The sequence below is a fragment of the Choloepus didactylus genome, chromosome X (assembly GCF_015220235.1).
Source record: "Choloepus didactylus isolate mChoDid1 chromosome X, mChoDid1.pri, whole genome shotgun sequence".
NCBI classification, from domain to species: Eukaryota; Metazoa; Chordata; class Mammalia; order Pilosa; family Megalonychidae; genus Choloepus; species Choloepus didactylus.
Window position 1 is genome coordinate 311,104 of NC_051334.1, and position 14,576 is coordinate 325,679.

At 41.5% G+C, this 14,576-nt stretch overlaps 1 protein-coding gene and 1 long non-coding RNA gene across 3 annotated transcripts in view; one reads left to right on the forward strand and one right to left on the reverse strand.

Annotated features, from left to right (window-relative positions):
- Positions 1-14,576, forward strand: part of LOC119522637 (pre-B-cell leukemia transcription factor 1-like) — an 83,520-nt gene that overhangs the window by 37,312 nt on the left and 31,632 nt on the right. The window contains 2 exon segments of the mRNA XM_037821121.1: positions 5,156-5,295; positions 6,616-6,705. Of these exon segments, the coding sequence (XP_037677049.1) occupies positions 5,156-5,295; positions 6,616-6,705 (230 nt within the window).
- LOC119522638 lies at positions 628-5,341 on the reverse strand. 2 transcript variants are annotated; one of them, XR_005214490.1, is made up of 3 exons: positions 4,519-5,341; positions 3,822-4,059; positions 628-3,656 (listed from the first exon to the last, which is right to left on the reverse strand). It is a non-coding gene; the product is annotated as an uncharacterized LOC119522638 (long non-coding RNA). The 2 variants fall into 2 exon arrangements; XR_005214491.1 differs by having other exon boundaries at positions 3,822-3,991; positions 4,129-5,341.

A 14,576-nucleotide genomic window follows, 5' to 3' on the forward strand; every position in this document is an offset into this window, starting at 1 on the left:
TCTAAATTGTTGGAAATAATATGCAGAGGAACTCCTTTGTAGAGCTTTCTCTAAAGTAGAATCAAAAGAAAATCCTATTGTGTATGTGCAATAGCATGGAATTTCAAAGAGAAACATCTTTACAGGAAAAGTTGTAAGTAAGCTTTTCGGTATTTTCTTTTGCTCTTAACACAACCCAAATCATTGCACAGATAAAGTGAGAGCTTAAAAATGTTCCAATTTTTCACAAAGGGTATTTATTATGTTGGGTTCTGGCTCTTTATTCATTTCAAAGGGTATTTGGTAATTGAAATAGATAGGAAGTTTTAAATAAGAGGTTCATATGTGAAAATATATTTGGGTTGAGTTTGAAGTCCCGAGTTCTGAGACTTGGCAGCTTTTTGTATCCTCAGTACCGAAACAGGAGTTTTCCCAAGTTTTATAACATATAAATACTCAATTTCTACTGCAAGGAAGATACCTTGTAAATAAATCTTCCTCCCTCTAGAGGTTTTTGTGTGAAGTGCAGTACTATAGTACTTTTATTTAGGCCACTTCTAAACATTCCTATTTGTTGATACATGCCTTGTCTCTTACTACCTCAAGCATAATTTAAAAAAATCACTTAGGAACAGGCCCTGTGGGGGATTAGCAATCATTCAGAGACACTTATCATGCTTCATTTTTTATACTAGCAGAGTTGGGCAAAATGGAGGGAGCAAAAGAGGAAGAATACAAAGAAGGCAGGAATATTAAGTTTTGAAAGAAGAAAACAAAACTGGAGACCAACTGAAGTAATAGTTGTAACCCTGACGCCAAAAATTTTTTGGAGTAACTGGGAGTGACACATTCTCAGTTTTCTATCTCTTGATGAGATTATTAAGAGCAAGAATTAAGACCTCAGAAAAAGGGGACCCTTTCCGGAAGCTTGGTTTATCTTCTGGAGAACATATTGACATCTAAGAATAAAGAAATTGGTTTGTGAATTGCAGACGTTTGTTATAGCATCATGTCAGCATTGATATTATATTGCGTTCTGTGACTAGCTAGGTGATCCCAGGCTTACTGAGGCTCAGAACACCCAGATTTTAATTATTTTTCTTAACTGTGCATGTGTCAAGGACAACAGTGAGCTCAGCCGTGGAAGTTCTCCTTCCAGCACTGTTTTGCCAATGGCAAGCCCTTGTACATATTCTTATTACACCGCTAATAGGAGGTTTGGTCTTTTTCTGGGTTGGTGGAAAGTGATCATATTGAACTTCTTAGGAGAAGTATCTATATAGTACATACAGCTAGAGATGAGGCAAAGCATCCAGAGAAATTGACTGGCACTCTAGTAAATCCTCAGAAAAAAAATTAATTTTATTTTTTTAAATCAAGTGGAAGAATTTATTCTATCAGTGTTTCCGCTCATGTTCTTTTGTCCTCTGTTTCTTGCCTTTATTTCTAAGTGGAAAATGGAACCACAGCCTCCTGGGATTGGAACTCTAGAACCTTGACATGCACGCATTGAACCAGACAACACTTCACCCTTCTACTTTGCCCTTAGTATAAAGTAACAATAATTTTGGTAATTCGGAAGGGAAGAATCATGGAAAATGGGAAAGCTAGCATGAGACAATTACTTACACCTTGTAAAGTGGCTCTATCATTTGTACCTCCAAATGGTATGGGAATCTAAGCTGATGAGCTGATCACCTTATTTATTTGGATCCTCAATTTCTAAAAGAGAAAAATTAAGGCAGTATTTGCCATGCAGCTACTTCATTAAAATGCTGTGAGAAATAAAGATCTTATACTTTTAAACACTCTGAGTTCCTTGGGAGGAAAAAGTAAAGCCATCCTTGTTCTAGGTCCGTGGCTCTCAAGTGGGGGCAGTTTGGCCTCCTAGGGGACATCTGGCAATGCCTGGAGACATCTCTGGTTGTGTCAATTCGGGGGAAGGGTGTGCTACCAAACAGAGGCCAGGGATGTTGCTTAACATCCTGCAATGCACTGGACATTCTCCCACAGTGAAGAATTATCTGGCCCAAAATGTCAAAAGGTTGAAAAACCCTGTTCTAGGTTTAGATTTTATCATTGGTATTCTATCTTTGATTTTTAAAGTCAATTGTCTTTTCCTTTCCTACACAAATTTGAGTGTTCTGAAGACTCTCTAGTGTGGAAATGTAGTCTTTGGGAAAGTGTTTAATGGAAGTTAACACATCTCCACATTATCATGTTCCAAATGCATTAGAATCCATAGGTGATGCATTGTTTCCTTTCTGTCTAGTTGAGTGAAGATTCAGTTCTGTACCTGCCCTGACTGGGTGGCAGCTTAAATGAGCCACTTGCCTTGCTTCCCAAGCCAAATTCAGAATCTTTTAACTGACAAGCACATCTTAAGATGTGCTTCTGGTAATTGCTTATTACTTTACAACAACCTGCAGGTAGGGTTTCTGAATGACCTTCTCATCAAGCCAGTTAATTCTTTTTCAGCAATTTGAGAATTCCATAGCACCTCCAAGGGAGCCCATTCACCTTTTGACAATGAAATATGTACTTCCCAAGAGATTATCCATTCTGCGATCAGTTCTTTCCAACTTCCAGTGCTGGATGAAGAGTGCCCTCCCCTCATTATTTAGATTTCTGTGTGGCCATCTGTCTGCTTTCTTGTGGTATTAGTGGCACCCTAGTCTCTTCCCTCACAGCAATCACTGCCTCTAGATGCTTATCAGAGAGTCAGAAGCCGTGGTGGTGCTGTACACGGGCATACAGAGACGATAAAATGCTGAAACAGCACAGCCAAGAGCACAAGGGACTATTCCTGTAATTACTGCTCTGATACAAATGCATTTGTACATGAAGTATATTTATATGCACATATTTATCCCTGTGTACATTAAGCAGCCAGACATATTTACAATTTATCTATGCCCATATATTTTTAAAATCATCTATGTCAATTGCAGTATATATCTTGAAAATGGCATATTCCATGCCTTCATGATTTCATGGACACCGTGTTACTTGGAATCACTGTAGCCCTTTGGGATTTTTTCCCATTTCACAGTTTGTGTGCTAATTTCCAATAAGCCATCAGCCAAGCATATAGCTTGTGTGTTTATTGCATGGTATTTGATTGGGAGAGAAATAAAATACCTGGGCTTCAAACTGAGCACTCTCAGAAGAAAAAAAGACTGATGATGTGTAAACAATTATAATTTGGGTTCTTGCTGCTGACTATTCTTGGTCCTGATGACATCTAAACATGACCATGCATCATAACACTTAGGACAAAATGGCTTTTATTTAGGTTATATCCCTGTGATTAAAAAAAGGTTTGATGTAACTAGTGCAAAGAGGCCTGGGCATTATATATCCTAATATGAGAATGTAATAGGTACTACACACTGCTTCACACATATGTGGGGGAGGATAGTTGAAACATTTGTACCACATTAATGGAAGGAAGTTACAGGCCAAAGCATTCACTGCACTTACTGGGTGTAAACCGCACCTGGTCAGATCTTGAGCCTATTTTGCCAAGACCCAACTTTTCTAATTTCTTTCAGAAAAGCTAAACATAGAGTTGTGCCAGAAGAGAAAGGATATATTGCAGAGCAGCGGGAGATGTCACTGTTCTCTGGTTGATACTTGAATCTCCCATACCTCCCAATGAAAGCATTTCCTTTTTCCTAGAAAAGGAGAAGGGAGTTAGAGTGAAGGTGGGGTCTATGTAGCAAAATTGTTAGTTAATTCTTTGCAAATGGATGAACATCCCAAAAGAGCAAAGTAAAAATTGGAGATATTTCTTACCCAGTCTCCAAGTTTATCATTTGGTTCACCAAAATGACTCTTACCTTTGAAGTAGGAGGATCCTATGGATAGGTAAGCATAGATAAAAGTGGCAGAGTTTAGAGTTTGTTGCTAGTTAAGTGGTTCTTCTGTGGGGGAAAAATCATTTCTTCTGCTTAGCTGTGGCTCTTCATACCGGCCAGGGCCACTCTCTCAGGAGAGCTCAAATCCCCATCTTGGGAGAAAAGAAAGTGTCAAAGCTGAGCCATGAATCACTGTTGGGCGATTCCACACAGGTGATGGCTGTCAGAATGAGAGGGCAAGAGAGCAATTTAAGCAATATAGGGTTGGAAACAATAGAGTGGAACTGACCTGGGTCCCTAAGGTCTCTCCTTTTCCAGGCTAACGTCATATTTTAACCAAACCTTGCACGTTGAGCTTTCTTTCCTAATGCGCTGAACTGCACGATGACTTCAGAATAATACTGAGCTTTACCATCCATGTGTTTAGGTTGAGGGCAGGCTAGGTTTAACACAGTGGAACCAGGGGGTGGTGGCCAGGATGGACCTAAAGGCAAGCTGTGGCTCCATCTCTGGGAGGCGAAAGCAGATGGTTAACTGCCCTTCTTGAGGTCTGCTTTATTATTATTATTACTAATTATATTATTTGATATTTCATGCATGCTTCAGAATCCCTGGCCCACGCTTCCATTTCATCTTCCCCCATAATGACAGGTGGCAAGGAAGGGTAGAAGACCCTCACCTATTTTTAGTCATCAAGGCTCTCCTGGGATGTTTGCCACCCAGCAGGGAACCCCAGCTTCTTTCTAGAAGTCAGGAATGCCAGTGGACTCATATCACAGGACCAGCCCTAAAGCGTGGCAATGCTTTCATGCACTCCCCATCCATGTGCTGCTTCCATGTTAGAGTAGATGGGTTTGGCAGTGGCATAGTTGGAGTCCAGCAGAATACTTCACGTGCTCCATAGTAGGGGCAGGAAAGCATCACTGACCAGCCTGTATTTCTCCCGTCTGTGGTCCCCTGACCAACCCTAGAATTTCAGAGGCCAGGAAGAGAGATCCTGGACCTGAAAACAGTCTCCAATCCAAATAGCCTAAGTTAAGATGAATAAATCTTCCCTTTCTCAGCTTGAAGATGCTAAGGGAAAGCGATCCTGCTGACAACTTGTAGTGAAGGGTGGCTTCACATAACAGGAACAATATGCATCCTATTGCTTGCTCTGTTCTCCATGCTACTAACCAGACTCTGTTGATGTTGTTTTCATTTTCATTTTTATTTGGGGGGATTGCTTTGCATGTCATCCTTCCTCTTGGCTGTTAGTTGCGGGGGTTGAGCCTTTTCCTTTCTTTGATTCAGGTGCCTCACTCTTTCCTTTCCAGGTTCTTCCAGTTCTTTTAACATGTCAAACTCTGGAGATTTGTTCATGAGCGTGCAGTCACTCAATGGGGATTCTCACCAAGGGGCCCAGGTTGGAGCCAACGTGCAATCACAGATAGGGACCCAGCCAATGTACTGCCAGGTGAATGCATTAGAGTCCAAGAGCCTCGGTCGTACTGGCATTTTCTGTTCCTGTCCAGAGAGAGAGAGAGAATAACTGAGACAAAACCTTACAAAGAACCAAAAGGAAACCAAAACAAAGACAACCATTGTTGTGGGGAATCTCGTCCACACTTCGTGAATGCATTTGGCTCTGGCTTGTCAGTCAAACTAGGAAGGCAGGAGAGGAGCAGCAAGGACAGGGCAAGGTGACCAAGGCATGTCAGGCAAGTGGAACCATGTGTTCTTTGTTCACTAAAGGAAAAGGAAGGAGGAGTTCAGCCCATTGTCTCACTTTCCAGGTCTCCCCCTCGTTTGTTGGTTTCCCACACTCAATATTGGCCAAATAAGGAAACACTTAATGAGTAGGCAAATTAATTAGAAAGTCATGTTTTCCTTTTAAGCTTTGCAAACACTCAGCCAGGTTGTCTAAACTCATCTTCTCAGTCATCCTGCGGCCAAAGGACTTGGGTTTCTGGTGATGAGTATAAGTCCATGTTGGGAAGCAAACGTCAAGACATGTGTAAAACCTCAGTGCTCCTCAGTAAGCCTGTCCCCATCACCACCTCAGGAAGCCATCCTACTGTCTCAGCATGAAAGCGCGAAGTGAAGGGTAAAGTAGTATGTGCTATCAGGATGTTTGGAAATTTCAGAGCCATGTCAATCTACTTTCCCACCCTGCAGGTGGAACTGGAGGCATTACCTGCCTGGAATAGACCAACTGGTCAGTGATTCAGCCCCTTGCTCAGGAAACATTACCTGGAAACAAGTTTGAGGTGACATGGTTCAACTTTAGTCAAGTGGCTATACAACTGGCCATTATTGAAGTCCTCAAAAAACCAGGGTCTTCAGTCACCTGTCACTATCTCTGTGAGACGGCTGCCCAAGCCTTCTCTAGACAGAACCTGGGCTTTTATAGGATACCCAGCAAAGGAGATGCTACTTAGGATGATCCATAGGGAGGGAAAATGGGGAGAAGGGAAAATTCCTTCTCGTTCTCCCCTCTAACCTTTTATTCACCCCAATCCCTGCCATCCCATGTACCACTGTTGAATTGGGTTCATTGTTAGGAATCCCAGCTTCCTTTTACCATTTCACCATCTTGCTTACTGAACTCAGAACGGACACTGGATTTGGCAGATAGAAGGGGCCCAGCCTCCTCCTCCTGACCCCTTCCCCAGGAAGAGCATCTCCAAAATGATTACATTTTGCCATGCCCAAACGGTATCCTGTGCGGTGATGATCTGCCTCCCTTTCCCTGCATATCCCTGACTAATTTCTTCTCTGTTGTTCATCTGTTTAGGTGGATACCCTTCGCCATGTTATCAGCCAGACAGGAGGATACAGTGACGGACTCGCAGCCAGTCAGATGTACAGTCCACAGGGCATCAGTGTAAGAAAACAAGGCCCCCTTCCCTTTGTTTTTGTTTTTTTTATTCTATCACTACCAATTATTTCAAAGCCATAGGGCTCAGAATGCCACTTAGTAGGACTTGCCTAAGCTTTCTGGTCACCTAGTTTCTTGTTTCTGTATCGGTCACGCCGTCGGCAGCATTCTACCCACAGAAAAAGTGGCGATTGGGCAGGCTGCATGCAGGCAGCTGGCGTGTAGGGCTGTCAGACGCAATCAGTGTTTGCATGGCACCTGCGGTCACATGCGTTCAGCTGAGAGGAGCTGCTGAACAGGTGACACCTAGTACCACAGTGGAAGGAAATATCACCACAAGCTGGGCCCGGGAACCTGGGGAGAGAAACCGGTGGCCAAAATCCATTGCATCCAGGTCTGTGGTCTGAAAAACAAACAAACAAACAAAAAACCTTTCTCCAATCTGTGGACGACAAAAAAAAAAAAGTAAAAAAGAAATGAACGCAGAGGCTGGGTTTGTTGAAGGGATGGGGAGGGGTGCAGACCATCTTCTACTTGTTCTTGGGTGCGCTCGCAGCTCCTGACTAGCATGAAAATTCATAGCGACAAGCTATGTTGCACGGAGTGAAATCGATCAGACAGACACAAGGAGAACCGAGTGTAGATTTGGGACAGCAATCCAACTTGATTTCTCAGATCAATCGTCTGCTATCTCAGCAGCGGTGACAGCAAGCTGGGACAAGAGGGCATATTGGAAAAGGAGGCTGTTCTCTCAATTTGGGGGTGATTTGGGGCTTTTAGAGGTCACCAGAGGCTCCAGCAGAATCATTGGCTCAGAACTATAGAAGTTCTGGTGCTATTTTATTGTTGTTTCTCTTGTTTTGGTTAAAGTAAACTGGGGAAGGAAGGAAGGGAAGGTGGATAGGATTTATAAATGCAATCCTAGCTATCCAGACTGAGGGATCGTCTCTGCAGTGAAGGAGGTGGAGGCCCCTTCAACTCTGCCTTGGTTGAATCATACATGGTCATGGTCATACAGGAAGGCATTGAGAGAAGACCCACTACTCTGTCATATGAGGAATGGTTGAAAGAATTAGGAATTCTTAGTCCATAAAAGAGAAGATTTGGGTGGTACGTACTAGTTTTAGACAGGCTGTCATCTGTGAGAAGGAAGATTCATGGTGAAGGATCTAAAGCGGGTAGGATAGGATTACTGAGTAGACGATTCAGAGCAACTGATTTCAGTTCAACATTAAATAGGTCTTTCTCACAGTCAGTGTTGTCCAAAAAAGGGATTGGCTGCCTCTGGAATTCAAGAATTCCCCATCTGTGGAATTCAAGTGTGGTTTAGCTAGGAGCTTGGTAAGGATATTGGAGAAGGGAGTCAGGCAGCAGGTGGTAATGGGTCTTGATGATTTTTTAAGGTTCCTTCCAATCAGGAGTTCTTTATTTTGTACGTTCTTCAGACAAATTCCCCTCTGGGAGGGAAACAGGGAGGTCAGAGCTAAACCTGTTAAAGATACTCTGGGAAATCATGTCATTTTCCGGGAAGGATTTCCAAAGGAGAGGAATCCTTCCCATCTTGTGCTTTTGCTAATGCTGCTCATTATTATTGCTATATTCGTGGCTGATTCAACAGAAGCTTGCTTAGAGAAATGTGAGATACTTTGGTAGGGAAGTACATTCTCAAAAATGGATGCCAAAAGAATGAAACTACACTGTGTTTGTGTGCCCATGCATGTCCAAGCACATATGCATTTCCTGGATCTTTTGGAGGTATAAGATTGATTTTTTTTTCCAGCAAAAGCTTTGCTCTGTTCACACATGAAAGAGAGGAACATGAGGAAAATTCAGAGTACAGGGACACGATGTGGGCACACTCAAAAAGGGAACTGAAGAAAATCCTTATGACTGGGTGGGAAATTGGGCTGACAGTTCTGCTATTTGGCATCTTTCCTTCTTAATTGGGTAGCACAGAAGAGAGCAGCTCTCAGACTCTGGGGGGGCAGCAGTGAAACCCCTCTGATGTCATCTGGTGGGCTGGGAATCATTTCTGGAATAGTGTAACCAAACATGTGCAGACAATTATGTCTGATTTTATAAGCCCACCACAGGGGGGAAAAAAAGAGGCATGAAAATGCCACTTGAAAGAGTCTAATTCAGTGTGCATTATTTTTTTTTTCCTATGAGCTGTGGTTATTTCATTTCTGGGTCTTTAATATGTAGAGTAAATGAATCAAAAACTGATCATGATATGATAGATTTCTTAGGTATCAGTTTTAAATTGTGCCACCTGCAGGAGACTAAGCCTCTTATGGTGAGATGTATTTTTAGATAGTGCTGTTAGATGCAGGGTATGGCTATGGCTGCCAGGAGAAGAAACAGAGAGAAAAGGAGGGGAATCAAGAAGAGACAGGGACAGGAATGAAAAATTTGAGCCAAAAAATAAAAATAAACAATTCCTAAACCCAAAGCAGTAATGGAATTCCCAGCTGGGCTCTAGATTGTTTCATTCTGTGGAGGACATTTTCTGGGCAGCCATTATCCCCTACCCTGGCTGGGTTTCACAGCACCCATATCTCATCCAACAAATGTCTGTTTTAAATCCCATAACCGTCAGACCACTCGCCTTCTACTGTGACCATGTTAACTGTGGCCTGGGGTTGCGGGGTGTAGGGATAAGAGTTCTATAACTGGGGTTGGATATGGCCCTGAGAACACTCTCTGTGCCCATGGGAAAGCATCCAACGCTCTTCTGTAAAATGGGACCAGTGATTCCTACCCTGAATACCTCAAGGGTTGCTTGGGGAAAATGAGAAAATAAGTGGGAAAGGGCTTGACACAGCATAAATCATTCTGCCTAAATGCAGTGTAAAATGTTTTACGTGATAACTTTCTAATTTGACCTTTATCATCTCTCATGTTGCACAGTTTTCCCAGTAGATAGTTCCTAGTGAGGATAAGTTAAGACACAGTTGTCACTTGTGTTTTCTCTTCTGATGGGAAAGGTATGCTTTTGAGATGGATATGGAGTTCTGTAAGACCTAAAGACCCCCTTCCATAGCCACTGTGAGAGTTAAATTATACCTCTTGAAGTACTTTGTGTTCTCAAATGACAACAGACGATGCTTACTAGGTTTAGAGTGGCTCTAAGTAATGGAGGGAGATTATTCCACTTCTCTGTCAATCAGACATACTTAAAGATCACTTAGCTATCAAATGAATTCTTTCCTTTCCACTGCCACCTTCCTAGTTGTGGAAATATTTCTGGAATAATTAGCTGGACTAGTGCAACAACTTCCTAATTACTATTCCTGCCTTTAGTTCGTCCTTTCTCCTGCACACATCCCCTGAATTGTGTGATTCCTTGCTCATTAGTAGTCAATGACTTCCCATGGCCTATCTCAGCAGGCTCACACCTTGAGTCTAGCATTCGGGGCCCTCTAGGCTCTGGTCCAAGTCACCTGTCCTTCCAGCCTCATTCTCCCATCACCAAAGTTACCTATAGACACTACTCAGTGTGGTCTGCCCACCTGTACCTGACTATGCACCTTTCCCCCTACATCTTCTCTTGGATCCATCTATACAAATGTCCTTTCATCCCTAAACTAGCTTCCCCATCCCACCCCACCATCAAATTCATACTTACTCCTCCAAGCCCAGCTCCTCCTCACTGTCTTTCTTCTCCTCTTCCTTCGCCCTTCTTCCCCTCTCCTCTCTCCTTTATCACGCACACTTCCCTTGCATTACAGATGCATGCACAGAACATGCCCTCTTACTTGGTCTTTATGTCTTTCACTCCCTCATACATGTATGACCCTAAAATGCATATATATTAGTTGCTCAAATGTGCCTGTTGAATGAATAAATCAAGCAGAAGACAAGATGCCACTGAATTTGAAACACACACATTTTGATGATCGACAGCCATATCTTGTGTTGTGTATCAGCCATAATTTTTCTTATAGTTTTAGTTTTTCTTATAAATGCTTCATTCATCCACAGATATACTGGCTTTTTGATTCAAAAAGTTTCGTTCTAAAGTCTTCGTTTTTAGAAGAAGTTTTCCAGACTTTTTGGCCAATGCAGATTCTGAGACAATGATTGAATCAGTATTAAATAAGTGAGGCCATGTGGTGATAATATTGCTAAGAGACAGTTATCCCTTTGCTTTCTTTAACTGTTCTTATCCTAAAAGACTCCTGTATTGAGAACTTTTTGTTATATAGCCATCCAGCCAGCAATAGAGCATTGTTTCTAAGGGGAGTCTTGGTGCCCTCCCTACCAGATGTGGGACTAGAACCACCATAGACAGCTTGGTGGAAGGTGGAAGCAACCTGAAGTTAGGAAACTTGGATCCTTCTTGTGGCTTTACTTTAGATGAGTCACTTCACCTCCCCGTGTTGTTGCTTAATCTGTAAAATCTACCAGTTGGCCCAGGGGAGCAAGCTCTAAGGCCCCTTTCTACTCAGTAGTTCTAGAATGATCTTTGAGGCTTACTGTTAGTTCAAGGGTCAACAGACTTGATGTCGAGTCCTTTCCCCCAAAATCTCCTTCATTAAAGGTGGTCTCTCCCATACTTATAACCCACCCCTCATTTCCTTCTCATATTGGATCTCAAGGCTCTAAATGGGAGGAGGAAATTTTTCCTTGAATTCTCAGAGATTCAGAAAGCATTATTCTTTAGAGTGAAACAGTTTATTTTTAATGTTTTTAAAAATGTGAGTTAAGGGAGTCAGTTTGTTCCAGCCGGTCTCAAATGTAAATATACACTCCCATGAGATTTTTCTTATTCAAGAGTTTCAGTGAAAATGAAAATAAAAGTGTCAGTGTTCTCTGTGTAAGGCAAATGTGACATTAATGTCAGTTTATGACAGAAAAATCTTAATTTGCCTTTGTAATAATTATAGCAGTGGAAAAATAGAGGTGAAGCTTTCATCTTGTAAATCATAATATAGGTGTTTTTGTTTTATATTTCTGTTCTCCTATGTTAGAAGAGAGAAAAAGGACATTTACTAAGAAAATAAATAAAATATAAATCATTAGAATGAAAACAACTTCCTATTAAGTGGACACATTTCAGGCATTTGGATATCACAAGCATTACTTGGTAACACTTGGCAACTTGCCACAATTTTAATTTTTTAAAACTAATTGAGGGACCTCCCTCCACTTAAAGCATATATTAATAAGTTACTGCTGTATGTGGAATTGTAAGATTGGAAAGTGAGGATAATAATTAAAAGGCATACACAAATCTCTGAAAACTCATTTTAATTGTATAGAGTTTTTGTTCTTCCATGTTTCCAAGATGAATTTGAATTTTGAAGGGATTGAAATATCCAGATGTATCCAGATGTGCCAATATGAATCCCTCACCTTCCCAGCCCTTTGCCTTTGGGAGCCTTCTGCTGCTGCTGCCAATGATGAGTGAATAGCCACAGGGTGGAGGATAGGGAGAAGTGATGGGTCTGGACGCAGAGAACCCAATTCAGAAGATTTTGAAGGCATAGGAGTAGAGAAATAGAGTCCCACCTTCAAGAAGCTTACAACCTGGCTTTCCTTCATGACAGAACCAAAGGGAAACTAAGTAAATTCCCTTTCTTCTTACATGACAAGGCCTTTAAACTTCAAGTCCATATCACCTGAGCCTTTGAGACCAGGAAAGCATTTTATTTCAGCCAAACAAAGTTCAGGAAGCACAAATAAGTTCATCATTTTTCTTCAGCTGCCTGGGTGAAAGCCTAGAACAGAAAATAGACACATTCATTCACTCATTTATTCATTCATGCATACATGCATTTATACCTTCACTCATTCATCCATTCATTCCATAGCATTGATCAAGAGCATTTTTTACTTTGTTGGAAAGACACTATGTCATATTATATCTAGTCAAGTTGGAGAAACTGTGTATCTGAGATGATGCAAAACCCTGATGCCATCAGGATGTGTTTTCACTTTGGGTCTGGGATTAGGATTCCTGTTCTTGGAAGACAAGGATAAGGGAGCTGACCAACTCTGTAGTCTAGGAAGGAATTTGAAATTATATAGTAGAAGAGAGGAATTCAAGACCAACCAGCAGTAGTTTGAGAAATCTACCCTGTCCAACCAAACAGACACACAATGGCTTTATAATAATAAGCGTGTTTTGTAGAGAAATTCCTTTTCTCTTTATAGAATTAGTCACAACCAACTTTGTTGGTCTCAAACCTAGTGATATGATCACTCGAAACATCATCACATTCATAATAGTCTGTGTGTGTGTGTGTGTGTGTGTGTGCGCACACATGCATATTCCATTTCCAGCACTTTATGCCTGTGTAACTGTGGACAAGTCACTTTCTCTCTCTATGCCTCAGTTTCCTGAACTCTAGAAAGGACAACTGAGCTGGGTGATCTCTGAGGCCTCTTCCAGTGTCATAGTCTAAGATTCTAATTATAAATCATGATTGTTTGTCCATCCTCAGGGAAAAGATATACTTCAAAGCTATGAATAAAAGGGAAGAGTTGCATTTTGGGAAGAACTCCTATCTGTGAGATGACACTGTGCGACTTGTCCTTGGGCTGGGTTTTGGTTAGTGTTCCAGACTGAAATCGCTCCTCCTTTCTGCTCTGTGAGAAAAAGTCAAAACCTCAGAAGGGCAGTTTGTTTTTGTGGTTGCTTCTGAAAGTGGTATGGCCTCTGCAGGCCTCAGTTAGTATTAAGTTAATTAAACAGACTGTATTTAATTGTGGGAAACATTAGCATTGATTTCTGAAGATGGCCCTCTCCTTGCTGGGTCTAGTCTCACCACTTCTTTCTTGCCTTCCAGTAAGAACTTCCATGTTCTTAGATAAGCCCGTTTTCAGAGGTAATTAGACTTGAGTTCTTCTTAGAAGATCCTATTGTGATTTTAGAATTTAGTAAATTTTTAAATCTCTACTTAATCTCTGACCATATTTGAGTTTGGGAAAATTTTTTTCTGCATCTCTATATAATAAGAGCTCCTCCAATTTGACCAAATGAGTAAATAAATGAATAAATGCTTTAGTCAGCAAATATTTTATTGAGAACCATCTAACCATCCAGTACCAGTAATACAAATATAAATCGGACCTGGTTCTTGCTCTCCATAAAGTCACAGAAAACCAAAAGGACAGTTGAGTTATCTGGTCCAGTCCCCGCTTCTCAGAAAGGGAAGGATTGCACCTCCCAGTGTAACTCCCTATCTCATTTTTAAAGAATTTTGGGAAAGGCAATGTCGTTGTTTTATTGTAAGAGTTATTTACATATAAATAATCATTCCTATTAACTAAAAATATATGAATTGCTTATAAACGTAGATCAATGTTTGCCATTCTTTTTTTTTTTTTTTTTTTTTTGGCTTTTATAAAAGGGGGTTTATTTGGTTACACAGTTACAGTCTTAAGGCCATAAAGTGTCCAAGGTAACACATCAGCAATCAGGTACCTTCACTGGAAAATGGCCAGTGGCGTCCGGAAAACCTGTGTTAGCTGGGAAGGCACGTGGCTGGCGTCTGCTCCAAGTTCTGGTTTCAAAATGGCTTTCTCCCAGAACGTTCCTCTCTAGGCCGCAGTTCCTCAAAAACGTCACTCTTAGTTGCACTTGGGGTATTTGTCCTCTCTTAGCTTCTCTGGAGCAAAAGTCTGCTTCCAATGGCCGTCTTCAAAATGTCTCTCATCTGCAGCTCCTTATGCTTTCTTCAAAGTGTCCCTCTTGGCTGTAGTTCCTCTTCAAAATGTCACTCACAGCTGCAATGAGTTCCTTCTGTTTGCCAGATCATTTATATGGCTCCACTGATCAAGGCCCACCCTGAATGGGTGGGGCCACGCCTCCATGGAAATTATCTCATCAGCATTATCACCTACAGTTGGGTGGGGCGCATTTCCATGCA